This window comes from Cibotium barometz, chromosome 10 (assembly GCF_041138505.1).
Source record: "Cibotium barometz isolate CiBa-2024 chromosome 10, ASM4113850v1, whole genome shotgun sequence".
NCBI lineage: Eukaryota > Viridiplantae > Streptophyta > Polypodiopsida > Cyatheales > Cibotiaceae > Cibotium > Cibotium barometz.
In genome coordinates, this window is record NC_141055.1 from 8,058,974 (window position 1) to 8,080,709 (window position 21,736).

The 21,736-nt window shown below is 38.7% G+C and overlaps 2 protein-coding genes across 2 annotated transcripts; both read right to left on the reverse strand.

Moving 5' to 3' along the window:
* Nucleotides 1-5,424: 5,424 nt before the first annotated feature.
* Nucleotides 5,425-6,352, reverse strand: LOC147634511 (tetraspanin-19-like; the record flags this gene model as incomplete). Its single annotated transcript, XM_086804463.1, has 4 exons — nucleotides 5,425-5,642; nucleotides 5,749-5,853; nucleotides 5,959-6,039; nucleotides 6,197-6,352. Coding segments are annotated over 4 exons (537 nt in total), but the record flags the coding sequence as incomplete, so codon positions are not given.
* A 13,985-nt stretch (nucleotides 6,353-20,337) lies between these two features.
* On the reverse strand, nucleotides 20,338-21,265 carry LOC147634512 (tetraspanin-19-like; the record flags this gene model as incomplete). Its single annotated transcript, XM_086804464.1, has 4 exons — nucleotides 20,338-20,555; nucleotides 20,662-20,766; nucleotides 20,872-20,952; nucleotides 21,110-21,265. Coding segments are annotated over 4 exons (537 nt in total), but the record flags the coding sequence as incomplete, so codon positions are not given.
* Nucleotides 21,266-21,736: the final 471 nt, after the last annotated feature.

The following is a 21,736-nucleotide window of genomic DNA, read 5'->3' on the forward strand; positions in this document are numbered from 1 at the left end:
TGCTCATCGAATATAATATCATTGGCCAGTCAGTCAAGTTATGTGTCGAGTTACATAGTATTCCTCATGAAATAATGTGTTATTTCTCCTCGAATCATGTGTTCCCCTGACTGGTTCAAAACTACAAAATTTTAGAATTGGACATAACCTAATTCTCTGAGACTCAAACCTAGCCCAATTGGATTGAAGCCAGCTATCTTTTCATGTACACACGTCCAGGAGGTTTGTAAGATACAATCCCCTAGAGGAGGAGAGTGCCTTGATTGATGTAAAATCTAGAGTACCCTCTAGGAAGTATTGTTGAGAGGCTAAGAGAGCTCATCTACATAATTATCAGTCCTTACTACTACTACCCAACATCTTTCATTTTTAGCCAGTGACTCAGATGGCTAGGAGAATGTCTCTAGAGCCACCTATCCTAGGAGTTGATCCAAGTGCATCAGGATCAAGGGATGAAAGTGCTATGAAAATTCACAGCGGGCCGAGCCCCCAAGCATTGGACTATCTTGAAATCAAGCATTTTTTGATTTGGGATGTCTTACATTGCATTTTTTGATTTGGGATGTCTTACATTGTTCCATCTGAGCCCCCAAGCATTGGGATGTCTTGAAATCAAACAAAGCCCCCAAGCATTGGGGGTTTAAAATCAAACATTGTTCGATCTTAGCCCCCAAGAATTGGGATGTCTTGAAATCAAACATTGTCTAGCTTGAGTCCTCAACATTGGATGTCGTGAAATCAAACATTGTCTAGTTTGAGCCCTGAAGCATTGGGTTATCCTCAAAATTGAACATTGTTCGATTTAAGTCCTCAAATCAAACATTGTTCACTCACGATTCGAGCTCTCGAGTAGTGGGATGCCATTGGGGTGTCCCTACATCGTACATTGTTCAATTTTAGCATGCAAGCATTGGAATTTCATTAGGGTATCTAGAAATCGAATATTGTTGTCTTCAAGATTTTAAAAAATGTTCATTTTGATGATAGATTAGTTGTGTAATGATATGATGGATTAGTTGTGTAATGAGAGAGATATATAGAGAGAGAGATTTTAATGAGTTGAAACATTGAGAAATTGATGATGTTGCCAAACTTGTACGATTTGGATGTTTTTAGGAAGTTACATTACTTGCCAATGGGTTGTGTGCTAATGGCCGTGAGCTGGGTGTTGGAAGCATTCTTTGTACATATATCCAATGGAATTGTGCCAAGCAATTATGCTCTCGGAGAGGTGGTGGTTTTTGTTACAATTCATGAATGCTATGATCATGGTGTACAACTACCTTATCCCACCATGGGCTCCATAAACCTTGTAGAAACATGTGGAAGTACTACATGATGTCATTTATCTAGCATGAAGATTCGGTCTAATTTGAATTTAGAGTGCATTCACCAAAAAAAAAAGAAAGATTCAGTCTAATTTGAATTTAAAGTGCATTCAAACAAAAAAGATACGTACCTAAACATCTTGGTTTAGCACATAAATTTTAAGTGATGTCTTCACATGATTTGTCATCCATCAACTTTTAGAATTTCGCAAATGAATTTGCTTAGAACTCAAAAACGATCAAACACGAATCAATGTATCCCCTTGATATAGAGGAATGTGGTTCATCATGATACATATAAAACGGTGACCAAAAAGTAATATTTACTCCTCTTTTCATCGAGGGTACTCACAATTGGATTGTTGCAAAAACCATTTACAACCAAGTATGCATTTATCTCCTCATACCATACCCTAGGAGCCAACTTAAGGCCATATAAAGTTTTTCTTAACATGCATACTTTAGATTCTTGTCGCTTCTCAATGAAACCATGAGGCTGAGATACATAAACCTCCTCATGCAAGTCACATTTAAGAACGTAATCTTGATAGCTAACTGATGTACATTCTAACCATGATTCACTGCCAATGCAATAATACACCCGATTGTAGTCATACGAGATATGGGTGTAAAGGTCTCATCATAATCTATACCATTGTCTTGAGCATAACCTTGCAACAAGCCTTACCTTGTAGCGATCATCAACGTACCATTAGCTTTATGCTTAAGCTTATAAACCCACCTCGTACCAACGGTCTTTTACCTTAAGAAAAATCTGATAAATACCGTGTCATTTTTAAGGATGGAGTCGTGCTTATCCTACATTGCCTATATCTAATGATGATTTTTATGTGCTTCCTCAAAGAAAACAAGTTTCTCTTCATTGCATATACTGAAAATAATGAGAGCATGATCCACAAAAGATGTCCTACTAGGTAAAGGAGTAGCTAATTTGCTATCCTACAATGTCGCACCAACCATTTTGGCATACTCTTAGACGCATGTACGGCTGGGCTGAAGTTTGAGCTAATTTTCAACCAATATCGGATGATTTGCAGCTCCTTTTGAGCAATCATTTGCTCCACATATGGCTGCTTGGCATTGTACAAAGGTAGAAGCGAATCAAAGATATCCCATGAGCATACACTTTGCTATTTTTTTTGCATAAAAACATGGAATGAACTGAGTTCTTAACGAAGACAATATCTCTACTCACTAAGATCTGCTTTGTGGCCAGATGGTAGAGTCTATATCCTTTGCTTTTTGAGTTGTATTCCACAAAAATGCATTTTGCTGCCTTATGATCTAGCTTATTGCGTTGTTACTCAGGCACAAGAGCATAAGTAAGACAACCAAAAACATGCAAATGAGCTACATAGAGATTCCTGCTACCATTCCAAGCTTCACCAAATGTTGCTTCTGCTATAAAGAATACCCAAATTTGAATAAGAACAATTTGAACTAACACTCCCTTGGGTTGCCTGCAAAAACCTTACAACATGTGAACGAGCCTTGAAACGCTCCGAAACATAATAACGGACTATATGGTATATCTTCTCCACCTAAGAGGATAGCTCAATCTAAGATAATCAAAAGAACAACTCGAGGAGAAGATGACAAGGGGGTGAGAGCCAAGAGAGAACCTATCTGGTACCAATTGTTGGACTGAAGATCAATGTAATAACATACACATAGATGCAACAAGCAAGAAGAGATAGATAGAAGCACAACACTCAAAGTGAATTGATGAGAATGAGTGAAGTATAAGTGAAGTGACATAATAAGATCACTTACACAATCATAAGAGTGCATACATATGCTCAGAAAAAAAAACCTCCTAAAGAGGAAAAAGTGTCCTAAGCCATTATTAGCCTATGTCCATACATCACTACTGTATAAATGGCTACAAATTCTTGGGGAGGAATAGCACGTGGTTTGGTGAGTGGAATGGCATGTAATTCGATAACGAATCATGCTTGATTCATCAGTTGGGAAGGAATGGTGCATACTTCGATAATGACAAATGAAACGTGATTCAACTCTAACAAGTCAATGTCAGACCCGTTTTGCACACATTTTTTTGCAACTGTTTTTGGCATTTATTTAGAGAGTGTTGTGTTAGTTCTTTAATATCCTTAATTTCTCTTTAAGGTAAATATTCCCTCCAAGGTTTGATAAGGACAATAATGTAGGTGGATTTCAAGAATGATGCATCATTCGACGCGAGCCAACGCGAGCTTTCTCTCTAGGTAGATGGGTAAATAAAAAATCGACTAAATCTCTTAATTTTTTTATGTTTTGTATTTTTTAAACATTTTAATGCAAACATAAAAGTTGAAGAGTAAGCCCTATGGTATATAATGGACTACTCTATGTAGTTAATTACTAATAAACAAAGATTAATGATTTATTTAAGTTTTAATGTAAAACATCTTGAAAAACAAAATTGAACAAATCAAGCCCTATGGTATATAATGGACTACTCTATGTAGTTAATTACTAATAAACAAAGATTAATGATTTATTTAAGTTTTAATGTAAAAAATCTTGAAAAACAAAATTGAACAAATCAACACCAATGGAGATTTGACTACCTACTTGTAGCTTGAACCTTGATGCTCCAAGTGTGCTCAACACTTCTAATGCTCCAAAGAAAACAAAAAAAAAAACAACAAAAATAACAATGTTAGCTTTTAAGAAATCGAGGGATTTGCATTCCCACCAAATGCCAAGTATAACAAGGGAGTTCTACGCTAGGACGTCTTTTTGATACCGGTACCAGAGATGTTGACCAAAATGGAAACTCTTGTGCCTTGCAAACAAGGGAGAAGAAATGAGAAATGCAAGGATAATAGCCAATTTGCACCCTTTGCCGTTCTTGGTTGAACAACCCTCTCTTGTGTGAAGAAGCTAGGATCCTCAAATCGTGCCTCCTTTGGTATCACAAAGGAGCTATGCACTTGGATAGAGAGCAAAGAGGAAGAAAGCTCTATCTCAACCGCAATACTAATGTGCGTGCACGAATGAGAGAGAGATGGAGATGGAGAAAGAGAGGGAGAAGAGAAGAGCAAGCATACGTTAAAGAGAGAGCATACAAACACACATCAACATAAGAACACAAAGCTAGACACAATTATTATGTCCTTTTTCATTAGTTGAGAATGACTTATATACAAGCCTCATATTTACAATGCTCAAGCACCCAAGGAATGTCCGAGGACTCAAAAAGCTAGAGTAAGCTTATTTCCTAGGCTAAGTAAATTCTACCAACATTACATAAATCGTAAGCTCAACATTTGACTATCGTACAACTTCATAGCTACAATACTTGAGGGTAAAAATGTTACAATGGTTGGTTTTATTCAATCATTGATATAACGGCATATCATAGTATCAAGTCATAAGCTCAAAGATTTTCCAAAATCTATTACATTTGTACGACACATAAAGATATGTCAAAAAAAGGTGGTGCCACGCATCCGTCCGAAGTAATGTTAACCAATGTAGTTAACAATGACTCAATGTAAAGGAACTCTAGTTTTACTAGTAAATTTAAACGAAAAGAAAAAATTACACAAAATTCTGCAAAACTATGCATATAGCTCTTGTTAGTAACAACCATCATTACGTGTAACATGCAAGAAAAGAACATTCTTATTTCCTAGCGCACCAGTTTTTTGCCTGGTTTGCAGGCCCCAATTGAATTGTCTGCAATCCCACGATGGAGTTTGCAACATTATCTTTTTTTCAAGAGGATATTCCACCCCCAAAAAAACCAAAAAGAAAAGGGAAAAAAACTAAATAGTGACATGCTTGAGTAAAAAGCTTGGAATGCTCGTCACAAAACCTCATAGAATTCAAATGACATGGTTCTACTCTTTAAGGGCCTTCTAGAAATACCCCAAGTTGTGTGTCTCACAAGGTAACAGGTTGAAACGAGGAGCCTGGACACAACGGGTTCCACTTACTCTTCCACTCACACACACACATACACATGGTGAGTGTGACATGCATGTGATGAATACACCTCGCCATATGCTTCGTGCACAACTTGCTACAGAAACGTGTATCACGAGAAAACCACCTTTTTTCCCCCCCCCCATCTGGGTACTGCACACATCATCGGTTGATCGGCCAACCCTCCACAGTGCCCGTATTTGTTGGTAATGTGCCGTCCATTGCATGTCTGGGAAACAGAAGAGGTTGATGAAGTCGTGTTCTTGCAAGCAAATACTCGTCATCACTATCATAGGATACCCGGCCAGGACTGTGCGTTACTGCCCGCACGCATGCTGCCAGCAACACAGCAAGAGCCTGTCAAGAAGAACATATTAATGAGTTAACCTTCATACGCAATCATTGTTATGAAAATGAATAGAGATGTGTGTTAAACGTGTATGAGCAGCTCACTGTGCTTTACCTCAGTAATCACAATGCTCAATCCTACCCATTTCAAAACGTCAATGTTCTCCTCCACAAAGTCCTTGATGGACTCAAACAGACCTGTCGGATCAGCCGGGATATCCTGCGATCAGCTGCGTGTATTAAACCCAAGCTACAAATATTTTATAATTGCAAGTTTAACTGACAAGGCATGTGATTGCATGTAATGCCCTGTAGGATGTCTTACCTCCTCCCAATGCTCATTGAGTAAGATATCTGCTACAAAAGCTCCTTGCAGGAGTACAAGCAAGATGAGAAAAAATATGTACTGTGATAGCTAAGGAAGGCTGTGTGGAAAAAATGTATCATAACATGCACATGTGCACATGCACGTCGCACACAAACCTAATACACACGTGCACACACGGTGTGCTCTTATTGCAGACAAATCTTCTATGTAGCATAAGTCAATTAGGTTAGGATACAGAAGAAAGGCAGCATCCATTTGATATCTCGGTGGCAATATGACCAAGTAAGGTTATCAAACATATGGCAACACCCAAACCCAATAGAAAATAAACAAACCTGCAAAAAAGGCACAAAAATAATGGAAAATGCTGTAAAGTAATACCCACATACCATTAATATGTATAGGACACGTTGATACCTATTAATACAGCCAGGCTCTCCATGTTGGAGAAAGGATTCACATTATGAGGGAACATATGCCCTAGTTTTCTAACACTTACACATCAATTTCAACAAAATATGATCATGGGGAGATGACCAATTATGAGGGCCCTACCCTACTTTTTAATTGGATACCCATACCCCATCTTTCATCAAATGATGGCCTCTCCCTGGCTAAGAAAAACACACATATAATCAAAGACTCTGTGTGCGCGCGCGCGCGCACGCGTGCATGTGGAGAGCTGATGCAATGATTTGCACATCAGGCTCTGTATGTAGAGATGCCAGGTTCCCCCCGTGGACTGACTCATGGATCATATATGGTCCGCTATCTAGTGCCATGACGTTAAAACCCCCATCATCATCATCTCTCTCTTTCTCTGTCTCTCTCTCTAAACCATGGCCTGTGTTACCTACTGCCGTAGGCCTTTAGCAATGGCATGAGGCTGCTGCTGCTGCTGCTCTCTCTCTCTCTCTCTCTCTCCCTCAACCATGGCCTACATTACCTACTGCCGCCGTAGGCCTTTGGCAATGGTATGCGGCTGCTGCTGCTCTCTCTCTCGTTCATGATCCACCCGAGTTCAAGTCCCACCATTGGTCGTATATGCCCTCGCATTGCATTCTACTGACGTTAATACCTCTCTCTCTCTCTCTCTCTGGAAATTGACATGGTCGTGCTGCTGCTGCACCCTGCCATGGCCTGAGCCGCCCGTCAATATTCTGCACACAAGCGGCTTCCCTTCCTAGCTTGTGCTGCGTGCTCTCTTGCCTGCACAGCCAGTTGAAGATTTTGATGTTCAGAGCAGCAACTATGCAGTGCCCATGCTTCCAGGTGTCTTGATTGGTGGTAAAGATTATGTTTTCCTCCATGATATAGAGTGTATGTTCAATTTGAGGGAGGACTATGCCATTTCCCTTATTGCCCAGGCTTCAAGGCTTGACAAGGAGGTTGGCATAGAGGATGACCATTCACTACTAGCTTTGGAAACAACTTTTGATCCTGCGGAGGCCCTTACTATTTGTTTCAAAGAGGCTGAAAATTTCCAAGAGCCAGATGAAGCTGCCTTCCAGCAGCTCACCCAGGAAGCTATGAATCTCTCAGCACTTCATAAGGAAAAGCTTAAAGAAGAGGCTGGACTGGAGGGGAGAGGAATAAATCTTTGGAAAGATGAACTTCTTGTTGCTTGATGAAAATGAGAAGGTATGATATTATTACTTCAAATCAAATACTTTATCTTGTGTTTAAATGTTTTGTAGTTATGTATTATTGTCTCACTCCAATCTTTTGATACGTGGCAACTACAAATTGAGGATGACACATTCCTCCAGAGAACAAGTGGAAGCAGGCCGGCTGGGTTTGGCAAAATGTCAAGCCTAGCTCATTATATTCATGATCTAGGCAGTGCTAAGATCTTGATTTACCATAGGCAGTTGAGCAACAATGGAAAAGCCATTGTTTACTTCTTTAAATGTTTGTCTAGGGTTTTAGGTGGACATGATCTTCCATGGCAAAAGGAAAAGATCATTTTAATAGAGAGGTTGTCCGCCATAGATATATTTGGGGATTATGTGAATAAGCAGGCCTCTAGGGCCTCTTACTTTTTGTCTTACACTTCTTATGCATTAGCATGTGGTGTTAAGGAGCCCAAATGTCTGGAGGGCTATGGAAAGCACAAGCTCATAAGGTTTCGAGAGCCACCCATGATTGCATCAGGCCACACAATCTAAGAAGAAGAACACGTGGAGATAGCTGAAGACAAGGATACCCCTCTCAGACAAGCAACAGAGGCAAGCATTGATAAACAGACAGTCGACATCAAGCCAACAAAAGGAAGAAAAAGAGTCCAATCAAGTTCAAAAAGAGAGTTCCGACTGGCAGGCCTTGGGAGTAATAGGATTTAGTCATCAAATATAGCACAAACATTATGTTGAAGTTGAACTGATTTGTACAAAGTCTTTGATCCTCATCAGTTCCTTGTCCGTACGGACGATCAGTACCCTTTTGCATTTGTCCCATCACCATACGACACTTCAGTACTCTTCCCACACTCAGTAGCTTCTAAAAGCGTTTGACACTCGGTACCTTATTGGTAAGGATCAATAGTGTGTCTAGCATAATCAAGTAGTATTGATTGAATTTTTTGTGTAGCTCATGGATGTATTGATGCTTGTCAATATAGATCACATGTTTCACAAAAGAAATACTTTTGATGGAGTCTCAAAACATATAGGCATAACACCAAGAGTCACTTGTTCCACAGAATAAAAATCTATTGATTGAGTTTGAAAACATGTGGACATAACACCAATAAGTTACAAACTACTATTCATGTTTACTTGCCCATTTATGGTTTCTAAATATCTTCGAATCCCTCCATTGTCTATGTCTCTCTGCTACCATTGAATTGTCCAAAGTTTGTCTTCATCTTTACTTTTGGGCTAGAATAAAAGCAAGCTTGACTTTGGAACTAGCAACTTTTCTTTTAGCATGCATTTGTAGAATGCCTCGGTAAAACCATTGGAAGACTTCCTTCAGACTATTTGCCTTTTGACTCCCTCCATAGTGTTGTGTGTGTCTGAAAAATGCATTACGTGCCATGTAGTGAGACGTCTCCATGCCTTGGGTAGACCAAATTGCTGGGCATCCATACTTTTTGACAAAATAGGGAAGGTGGTTGTAGATGATATGCTGTTTTCACAGAGACATAAGAATGCATAGTAAGTTATAAAAGAAAAGAGGATCACACTTAAGTAAAAGAAGAAGACATCACTTTACCATGTAGTATTGCAGGCTGTCCACGCGTCTTTCATTAACTTCCCAAAATGTTTAATTGCCTCTTCAAAGTTCTCGTAATCACTCTTTGTCCATGTTACATTGTCACAGAACATGAAGAGTTGATCAAGAGACCTCCACACCTCTGCCTTCACATTTCGTGCTTCCCCATCTGCCTCATGATCTTTCACGGCATTATGGACTTGCTTCCACAATCCATAACTAATCCTTGAAACTGTTCTACCTTGCCTTACTTGCTTACTACTGTGTTTGGGTCGAGACAAGAATCTTCTTGCCTTAACACCACCAATAGAGGGCTTGATTGGTACCTCCTTGCCATTGGTAGACTTTTTAAAATCCTTTGTGATATGAACATCACCTCCATGCAGACCTATATCGGATAACACTTTTTCCAATGCATGAAGAGCATCCTTTCTATTTCTTTCGGGACGGAGTTTCCAAGCAAATCCAATATACAAAAATACCAATTTCTCAATAATTCGACATAGAGCATGCAATGTGCATATGTGAACATTACAAAGTGGAATGTCAAGAATAGCCTTGAAGTCAGGGTCAACTTTATCTCTATTAGGTGCTCTCTTCCACCATTTGGAATCCATTACTTGAGCTGATTCTTTGCAGTAAAGACAAGGAGACTTTGAGTTACCTCCTTTACTAACGTTATACATGCACTTAAGTGTTTTAAGATCCCTCGCCACTCTACTTGAAAATCACCTTTTCCTGCATGTGCCACTCTACTTGAAAATCACCTTTTCCTGCAACATGGAGATTCTCTCCTTGCACTTGTCTTTTAATTATTCTTGGTATTTCCGTGTGGTGAAACACCCAATCTAGTGTTTCATGGTCTTCTGTCTTCACCTGTGATTATACAAAACAAAAGTCTTACTATAAAAGATTTGAAAACATTGACTAAAATCAAGTACGAAACAAAAAATGATCATACCTGGAACGAGCCTAACCACCATATGTGTTTCTCTGACTGCACACTAAAATACTTCGAACTCGCTTCAGTCTCAATGATGTATCAAGTGCTCCATTCATCAATGTAATAGTAATCCTTTCCATTTTCTTTTCCTTTACAACCTCACACTCATCCAGTTTGATAACAAATTTTCAAATGCCTTTGCACTCTTCAAATGTTATTCCATAAAACTCGACCATTCTTCTTTGAAGTTGTTGTAGATCTACAAATATATTGTTCCAAGGGTCATACACAGTGGTTCCTTTACCACCATGAAATATTTCTTCAATATGGATATATTGTCCAATAAACTCATCTATACTTTCATTCAAATGACCTCTTATCTTCCACATGATTGCTGGATTTGGCAGTAAAACTCGTTTAATCCTTTGATCTCTCAAAGTTGAGGATATCGCATGGAAAATCGAACTATATCCCTTCCTGCTAACTTCACTAACATCAAGAGCCTCTTGGATTATAGTACCATCAACTTGATTATTGGATATAAAGTCCTCTACAACATTGCGTTTGATTGTTTTGTATTTTTTTTCTTCAATCAAACCTTTTGCTACACCACAAGAAAGCAATCCTTTCATGGAAGAAGGTTGGGATCCATATTTTCTTTTGCAGGCTCCAATAGTTTCCTATAGTAACAACACAATATGCCTATATTATTCAACACTTTCAATCCTGTTTTGCGTTAATGGACAAAATAGATATAGTCATTTGAGAGCATTTTTTAGTATAAAAAATGAAAAATTACAAACTAGCCTTGCTTCTTGAATTCTTCGCTTGCATCCACCAGTCCCAGCCTTCAAATTTGCAATGTTTTTAATCTTCCTGCTTCGTTGTCTGTCTCCAAGCACGGTTCTCTTCCTTCTTGATCTTGTCAACTCTTTTTTACTCTTTGAATGCTCCTCAATTTCATTCTGCAACTGCTGCTCCAATTTTGCACGAATGGCTATCTCTTGAATCCTGGCCCCCTTTTCTTGTAGGTACATTGTTTTATATGTTTCTGCAAATGCAGACTGTGCTGAAATATAACCAAGAAGTCCATTTTGTCCATCACCCGCAAACCTCAGTAGTGTGGTTGGATTGACAAATGGAGGTGTAGAGTTTTTTACTAGACATTTTGGATATATGCTTCCATCACACCATAAGTCAATATGTTGGAGCCCTTCTCTTCTCATATTTTCCCGTTGTTGAGCATTCAGCACCATATCCTTTCGTCTTTTTTGTGCTGGAGCATATTGTTCTTCTAAGTCGATGTGAAGATGGTGTAATCGCTTCTTCTGAGATTGTGACTCACTAGTATCGGCCATTTTTTGTGCTTCTGAGGTTGCAAAGTTTGCTTGTCAATCTCATAGTCTTTTTGTAACATGAATCGTGGAAGTGTGGCGGTATCCATACAATCATTAAGTTCAGTGATGATGGATTCTTTATGAGAGGCCTGCACACGTCGTCAAGAGAGATGCGGAATCTTCGGGAAACAAAAAAAACTAAGGAGATATTTAATGCAAAATCGTGTTAGTTAGACAAAAGATTATCTTATTCTTTTCTGAACTGACAGTTCGGTAGTCCTTACTGACAGTTTTGGGCCCCAATTGTGAAATGGGTGGCCGGCCATTGTAAAAAGAGAGCTCGTGTATATAAGTGACTTATGAAATATGAAAAGGGATAACCCCATTCTCACAGTTGAGTTTTCCTTCTCTCTCACTCTCACTCTCTTGTGGCTATGGTGGTGGGGGTGTGTGTAGGTTTATGCTTGCTTACTTGATTTTGGTTGTGTGCATGTAGGTGATGGCTTCTTGTCGTACTTCTTATTATCCCTCTTCTTGTCTTCTCCCTCATATCTCTCTTGCACACATGAAGGCATAGAGTAGAGATTGAACTCTCCATAGCTCCCTTCCTCTTTTCTCACTACCTAGCTTATGGAGTGACACAAGTGGAGGTGGAGTGAGTCCCTAGCGGCCTCACATAGGGCAGTTAACTCTCATTAGGGTTGGCTAAGTGCTAGTTCCCAAACCGACCCTTACATGGTCTTCTTTCTCTTCTTCTCTCCTTTTCTTTGTGCAAGGTAGCATGTTCGATTAGGTAAACAAAGTGTAGCTAGGTTGCTAGATCTCATCATTGCTAGGGTACTAATCTAGGATTTATATATTCTTAGTTCATAATTAACCTTGGGGGAAGCAATGAGTTGTCACTTCTAATAGGATTAGGGTGCCATTAAATGTAGCTAGGTGCTAGATCTCATCAAATAATTGTATATAAGGAAATGATTGTGTATTACTTTTATACAAGTGACTAGTTTTCACACGAGTCACTTGTATATAAGGAAATGATTGTGTATTACTTAGCAAAAATGACTTATATACAAGTGGCTAGTTTTCACACTAAGTCAGCTAAACATAAAAATGGTTCAACTAGTATTATGTCTTATGCAAGTATGTACACAAAGTCCTTAGACTTTTATTATTTGACATTAAGCCTTAGGTAAGGACGCTTTATATATTCCAGCACCTTCTTATAAAAAGATAATAGCCCATTCGTGTGGGTACGATGGCAAAGCACCTTGATGTAGGTCAGATGAGTGAAGCTATGTTGACTAATAAAGTGGTTAACTTACCCCCTTCCTAATCATGGACACATCCTCGAGTCATCCAAGTCGTTGATGGTGAAGCTATTGTGCCGAGGTGGAAATGTGTGAGGAAATGCAATAAAGTTGGCATGTGAGGTTAATTAGTTTGGGACCAATCTATAGCCTGGATGTAAGCCATATTAGTGATAAGATTTGGGTAGCCTTGGTTGTAGGCAGTTTATTGAGGTAGTGTGAAAGGTGTAGGCATTGTAGAAGTGAGATGTGAAAAAAAATATGATGCCCTTAGTGAAATATTTAGGTGACATGCATGAGCAATGGGCGGAAGTGTGCCCTTGTGATTATAAAAAGTCTAGAGATCTCAAAACTTTTTACCCCAAAAAACATCTTCTCACATGTTACCATCAGAATCTTCACCTTTTGTTTGTTTGTTAGTGGCTTTACAGGTGTCCAACTCATTACAAGTGTGTCTATATGATCCCATCAAATGATCCCATCGAGATGGATCACTTTTATTACATCGCTAATACTTATTCCAACAACCTTTTTACTTGGTTACATCATTACATCGTCCTCTTGCAATAGGAGCCCAATACTATACCTTGGCTTGTTTATAAGTATTGGATTGGGATCTCAAGTTTAACATCAGACAATACATGATTCTTGTGATTGCTTTCACCAAAATCTATTAGTTTAGCAACGTCATCCATGTAATCATCATTTCCTTTCAGTGGCTTGCTTTCATATGCTCTTGTAATGTTAACTTTGTTCCATCCTTAAATGTAAGTTGATCCACACACCACTTTGTCAAGCATACCTCAACCTCATCATGACATTGATTATTTCTTGGTAGACCAAATCCCTCTTCCACTTTACCATTTGTGGATATTCTAATATGATCATCACCTAGTTCCTTAAATCCAATAGTATCAAAGGAATGCATTAGTAAGATTCGACCTTCATCAGCCTTTGTTTCCATGTTTGATGACCATAAAAAGACCTTTTTTCCAATCCAATCCTCTTTTTCCAGGCCCTAATGAGGAGAATATTTAAGCCTTCAAGGCCGAATTACATGTGTCATTTTAGATAATAGATTTGGGCTCATTGCATTATTATATGAACATACAATTTATGCAGCATGATGATGGTATTGTGATGTTGCAATCAAAGTATATACAAAGGCTACTTACATGGTTTGGTCTTGAATATTGTAAGCATGTTACTACACCAGTAGAGATAGGTGCTAGGCTTAGTCTCCAAGATATAGGTGAACCATTTAATGCATCACTTTATCAGCAGGCTATTGGGTGCCTTATCTACCTATGTAATACGAGGCTAAAAATTCATTTTGGAGTCTCCCAGATGAGCAGGTTTATGCACAGTCCCAAAAGTAAGCATTTGGCATGCTGCCGAATGAGTATTTAGATATTTATAGGGCACTCAGTCCCTTGGCTTATTCCATGCTAAGGGGGGTGATGTTCAACTGCATGCTTTTAGTGATCCTGGTTGCGCTGGATGTTATGACGTGCCAAGTGTAGTGGCTTTTGCTTTCACCTTGGTGATTCATATATATCATGGCTCCGCAAGAAGTACACAATGGTCACTTCGAGCTGTAAAGCTCATTACAAGGCATGTTTACAAACGATTATGGAGTGTGTATAGCTCAAACGCCTTTTGACTGATCTTGGTGTTGGATAATAGTCTCCTACCTCTATCTCAAAGTGGATTAGCCGTTGTGAGAAACTTAGTATTTCATGCTCACACAAAGCACATTGAGATGCATTATCACTATGTCAGCAGGAAGAGGCTCATTGCAAGAGAGATTAGCGTGGCTTATATCTCTACACATGACAATATGGCATATGTGGTCACACGAAGACTCATTTGAAACATAATTCAATCCTAAAATACACATAAAAAGTTTAGAAAATCAAGAAATCACAAAAAAAAAAATACAAAGTAGGTCCAATGATGCATGATTCCTCATATCGAATTGTGTGTGCAATTCAAGACCTCCAAAAATAGTTGAATTTCTCATCATCGTTAGCTACTTCTCACAAGGATCATGAAAAATGGGTTGTTGAAATGCACGTGGTTCCTTCCTCCCCCACAAAAGCACACCATTCCTTCTCAAATCGTATGCCATTCCCACCTCGATTTCTGCTCATCGAATATAATATCATTGGCCAGTCAGTCAAGTTATGTGTCGAGTTACATAGTATTCCTCATGAAATAATGTGTTATTTCTCCTCGAATCATGTGTTCCCCTGACTGGTTCAAAACTACAAAATTTTAGAATTGGACATAACCTAATTCTCTGAGACTCAAACCTAGCCCAATTGGATTGAAGCCAGCTATCTTTTCATGTACACACGTCCAGGAGGTTTGTAAGATACAATCCCCTAGAGGAGGAGAGTGCCTTGATTGATGTAAAATCTAGAGTACCCTCTAGGAAGTATTGTTGAGAGGCTAAGAGAGCTCATCTACATAATTATCAGTCCTTACTACTACTACCCAACATCTTTCATTTTTAGCCAGTGACTCAGATGGCTAGGAGAATGTCTCTAGAGCCACCTATCCTAGGAGTTGATCCAAGTGCATCAGGATCAAGGGATGAAAGTGCTATGAAAATTCACAGCGGGCCGAGCCCCCAAGCATTGGACTATCTTGAAATCAAGCATTTTTTGATTTGGGATGTCTTACATTGCATTTTTTGATTTGGGATGTCTTACATTGTTCCATCTGAGCCCCCAAGCATTGGGATGTCTTGAAATCAAACAAAGCCCCCAAGCATTGGGGGTTTAAAATCAAACATTGTTCGATCTTAGCCCCCAAGAATTGGGATGTCTTGAAATCAAACATTGTCTAGCTTGAGTCCTCAACATTGGATGTCGTGAAATCAAACATTGTCTAGTTTGAGCCCTGAAGCATTGGGTTATCCTCAAAATTGAACATTGTTCGATTTAAGTCCTCAAATCAAACATTGTTCACTCACGATTCGAGCTCTCGAGTAGTGGGATGCCATTGGGGTGTCCCTACATCGTACATTGTTCAATTTTAGCATGCAAGCATTGGAATTTCATTAGGGTATCTAGAAATCGAATATTGTTGTCTTCAAGATTTTAAAAAATGTTCATTTTGATGATAGATTAGTTGTGTAATGATATGATGGATTAGTTGTGTAATGAGAGAGATATATAGAGAGAGAGATTTTAATGAGTTGAAACATTGAGAAATTGATGATGTTGCCAAACTTGTACGATTTGGATGTTTTTAGGAAGTTACATTACTTGCCAATGGGTTGTGTGCTAATGGCCGTGAGCTGGGTGTTGGAAGCATTCTTTGTACATATATCCAATGGAATTGTGCCAAGCAATTATGCTCTCGGAGAGGTGGTGGTTTTTGTTACAATTCATGAATGCTATGATCATGGTGTACAACTACCTTATCCCACCATGGGCTCCATAAACCTTGTAGAAACATGTGGAAGTACTACATGATGTCATTTATCTAGCATGAAGATTCGGTCTAATTTGAATTTAGAGTGCATTCACCAAAAAAAAAAGAAAGATTCAGTCTAATTTGAATTTAAAGTGCATTCAAACAAAAAAGATACGTACCTAAACATCTTGGTTTAGCACATAAATTTTAAGTGATGTCTTCACATGATTTGTCATCCATCAACTTTTAGAATTTCGCAAATGAATTTGCTTAGAACTCAAAAACGATCAAACACGAATCAATGTATCCCCTTGATATAGAGGAATGTGGTTCATCATGATACATATAAAACGGTGACCAAAAAGTAATATTTACTCCTCTTTTCATCGAGGGTACTCACAATTGGATTGTTGCAAAAACCATTTACAACCAAGTATGCATTTATCTCCTCATACCATACCCTAGGAGCCAACTTAAGGCCATATAAAGTTTTTCTTAACATGCATACTTTAGATTCTTGTCGCTTCTCAATGAAACCATGAGGCTGAGATACATAAACCTCCTCATGCAAGTCACATTTAAGAACGTAATCTTGATAGCTAACTGATGTACATTCTAACCATGATTCACTGCCAATGCAATAATACACCCGATTGTAGTCATACGAGATATGGGTGTAAAGGTCTCATCATAATCTATACCATTGTCTTGAGCATAACCTTGCAACAAGCCTTACCTTGTAGCGATCATCAACGTACCATTAGCTTTATGCTTAAGCTTATAAACCCACCTCGTACCAACGGTCTTTTACCTTAAGAAAAATCTGATAAATACCGTGTCATTTTTAAGGATGGAGTCGTGCTTATCCTACATTGCCTATATCTAATGATGATTTTTATGTGCTTCCTCAAAGAAAACAAGTTTCTCTTCATTGCATATACTGAAAATAATGAGAGCATGATCCACAAAAGATGTCCTACTAGGTAAAGGAGTAGCTAATTTGCTATCCTACAATGTCGCACCAACCATTTTGGCATACTCTTAGACGCATGTACGGCTGGGCTGAAGTTTGAGCTAATTTTCAACCAATATCGGATGATTTGCAGCTCCTTTTGAGCAATCATTTGCTCCACATATGGCTGCTTGGCATTGTACAAAGGTAGAAGCGAATCAAAGATATCCCATGAGCATACACTTTGCTATTTTTTTTGCATAAAAACATGGAATGAACTGAGTTCTTAACGAAGACAATATCTCTACTCACTAAGATCTGCTTTGTGGCCAGATGGTAGAGTCTATATCCTTTGCTTTTTGAGTTGTATTCCACAAAAATGCATTTTGCTGCCTTATGATCTAGCTTATTGCGTTGTTACTCAGGCACAAGAGCATAAGTAAGACAACCAAAAACATGCAAATGAGCTACATAGAGATTCCTGCTACCATTCCAAGCTTCACCAAATGTTGCTTCTGCTATAAAGAATACCCAAATTTGAATAAGAACAATTTGAACTAACACTCCCTTGGGTTGCCTGCAAAAACCTTACAACATGTGAACGAGCCTTGAAACGCTCCGAAACATAATAACGGACTATATGGTATATCTTCTCCACCTAAGAGGATAGCTCAATCTAAGATAATCAAAAGAACAACTCGAGGAGAAGATGACAAGGGGGTGAGAGCCAAGAGAGAACCTATCTGGTACCAATTGTTGGACTGAAGATCAATGTAATAACATACACATAGATGCAACAAGCAAGAAGAGATAGATAGAAGCACAACACTCAAAGTGAATTGATGAGAATGAGTGAAGTATAAGTGAAGTGACATAATAAGATCACTTACACAATCATAAGAGTGCATACATATGCTCAGAAAAAAAAACCTCCTAAAGAGGAAAAAGTGTCCTAAGCCATTATTAGCCTATGTCCATACATCACTACTGTATAAATGGCTACAAATTCTTGGGGAGGAATAGCACGTGGTTTGGTGAGTGGAATGGCATGTAATTCGATAACGAATCATGCTTGATTCATCAGTTGGGAAGGAATGGTGCATACTTCGATAATGACAAATGAAACGTGATTCAACTCTAACAAGTCAATGTCAGACCCGTTTTGCACACATTTTTTTGCAACTGTTTTTGGCATTTATTTAGAGAGTGTTGTGTTAGTTCTTTAATATCCTTAATTTCTCTTTAAGGTAAATATTCCCTCCAAGGTTTGATAAGGACAATAATGTAGGTGGATTTCAAGAATGATGCATCATTCGACGCGAGCCAACGCGAGCTTTCTCTCTAGGTAGATGGGTAAATAAAAAATCGACTAAATCTCTTAATTTTTTTATGTTTTGTATTTTTTAAACATTTTAATGCAAACATAAAAGTTGAAGAGTAAGCCCTATGGTATATAATGGACTACTCTATGTAGTTAATTACTAATAAACAAAGATTAATGATTTATTTAAGTTTTAATGTAAAACATCTTGAAAAACAAAATTGAACAAATCAAGCCCTATGGTATATAATGGACTACTCTATGTAGTTAATTACTAATAAACAAAGATTAATGATTTATTTAAGTTTTAATGTAAAAAATCTTGAAAAACAAAATTGAACAAATCAACACCAATGGAGATTTGACTACCTACTTGTAGCTTGAACCTTGATGCTCCAAGTGTGCTCAACACTTCTAATGCTCCAAAGAAAACAAAAAAAAAAACAACAAAAATAACAATGTTAGCTTTTAAGAAATCGAGGGATTTGCATTCCCACCAAATGCCAAGTATAACAAGGGAGTTCTAAGCTAGGACGTCTTTTTGATACCGGTACCAGAGATGTTGACCAAAATGGAAACTCTTGTGCCTTGCAAACAAGGGAGAAGAAATGAGAAATGCAAGGATAATAGCCAATTTGCACCCTTTGCCGTTCTTGGTTGAACAACCCTCTCTTGTGTGAAGAAGCTAGGATCCTCAAATCGTGCCTCCTTTGGTATCACAAAGGAGCTATGCACTTGGATAGAGAGCAAAGAGGAAGAAAGCTCTATCTCAACCGCAATACTAATGTGCGTGCACGAATGAGAGAGAGATGGAGATGGAGAAAGAGAGGGAGAAGAGAAGAGCAAGCATACGTTAAAGAGAGAGCATACAAACACACATCAACATAAGAACACAAAGCTAGACACAATTATTATGTCCTTTTTCATTAGTTGAGAATGACTTATATACAAGCCTCATATTTACAATGCTCAAGCACCCAAGGAATGTCCGAGGACTCAAAAAGCTAGAGTAAGCTTATTTCCTAGGCTAAGTAAATTCTACCAACATTACATAAATCGTAAGCTCAACATTTGACTATCGTACAACTTCATAGCTACAATACTTGAGGGTAAAAATGTTACAATGGTTGGTTTTATTCAATCATTGATATAACGGCATATCATAGTATCAAGTCATAAGCTCAAAGATTTTCCAAAATCTATTACATTTGTACGACACATAAAGATATGTCAAAAAAAGGTGGTGCCACGCATCCGTCCGAAGTAATGTTAACCAATGTAGTTAACAATGACTCAATGTAAAGGAACTCTAGTTTTACTAGTAAATTTAAACGAAAAGAAAAAATTACACAAAATTCTGCAAAACTATGCATATAGCTCTTGTTAGTAACAACCATCATTACGTGTAACATGCAAGAAAAGAACATTCTTATTTCCTAGCGCACCAGTTTTTTGCCTGGTTTGCAGGCCCCAATTGAATTGTCTGCAATCCCACGATGGAGTTTGCAACATTATCTTTTTTTCAAGAGGATATTCCACCCCCAAAAAAACCAAAAAGAAAAGGGAAAAAAACTAAATAGTGACATGCTTGAGTAAAAAGCTTGGAATGCTCGTCACAAAACCTCATAGAATTCAAATGACATGGTTCTACTCTTTAAGGGCCTTCTAGAAATACCCCAAGTTGTGTGTCTCACAAGGTAACAGGTTGAAACGAGGAGCCTGGACACAACGGGTTCCACTTACTCTTCCACTCACACACACACATACACATGGTGAGTGTGACATGCATGTGATGAATACACCTCGCCATATGCTTCGTGCACAACTTGCTACAGAAACGTGTATCACGAGAAAACCACCTTTTTTCCCCCCCCCCATCTGGGTACTGCACACATCATCGGTTGATCGGCCAACCCTCCACAGTGCCCGTATTTGTTGGTAATGTGCCGTCCATTGCATGTCTGGGAAACAGAAGAGGTTGATGAAGTCGTGTTCTTGCAAGCAAATACTCGTCATCACTATCATAGGATACCCGGCCAGGACTGTGCGTTACTGCCCGCACGCATGCTGCCAGCAACACAGCAAGAGCCTGTCAAGAAGAACATATTAATGAGTTAACCTTCATACGCAATCATTGTTATGAAAATGAATAGAGATGTGTGTTAAACGTGTATGAGCAGCTCACTGTGCTTTACCTCAGTAATCACAATGCTCAATCCTACCCATTTCAAAACGTCAATGTTCTCCTCCACAAAGTCCTTGATGGACTCAAACAGACCTGTCGGATCAGCCGGGATATCCTGCGATCAGCTGCGTGTATTAAACCCAAGCTACAAATATTTTATAATTGCAAGTTTAACTGACAAGGCATGTGATTGCATGTAATGCCCTGTAGGATGTCTTACCTCCTCCCAATGCTCATTGAGTAAGATATCTGCTACAAAAGCTCCTTGCAGGAGTACAAGCAAGATGAGAAAAAATATGTACTGTGATAGCTAAGGAAGGCTGTGTGGAAAAAATGTATCATAACATGCACATGTGCACATGCACGTCGCACACAAACCTAATACACACGTGCACACACGGTGTGCTCTTATTGCAGACAAATCTTCTATGTAGCATAAGTCAATTAGGTTAGGATACAGAAGAAAGGCAGCATCCATTTGATATCTCGGTGGCAATATGACCAAGTAAGGTTATCAAACATATGGCAACACCCAAACCCAATAGAAAATAAACAAACCTGCAAAAAAGGCACAAAAATAATGGAAAATGCTGTAAAGTAATACCCACATACCATTAATATGTATAGGACACGTTGATACCTATTAATACAGCCAGGCTCTCCATGTTGGAGAAAGGATTCACATTATGAGGGAACATATGCCCTAGTTTTCTAACACTTACACATCAATTTCAACAAAATATGATCATGGGGAGATGACCAATTATGAGGGCCCTACCCTACTTTTTAATTGGATACCCATACCCCATCTTTCATCAAATGATGGCCTCTCCCTGGCTAAGAAAAACACACATATAATCAAAGACTCTGTGTGCGCGCGCGCGCGCACGCGTGCATGTGGAGAGCTGATGCAATGATTTGCACATCAGGCTCTGTATGTAGAGATGCCAGGTTCCCCCTGTGGACTGACTCATGGATCATATATGGTCCGCTATCTAGTGCCATGACGTTAAAACCCCCATCATCATCATCTCTCTCTTTCTCTGTCTCTCTCTCTAAACCATGGCCTGTGTTACCTACTGCCG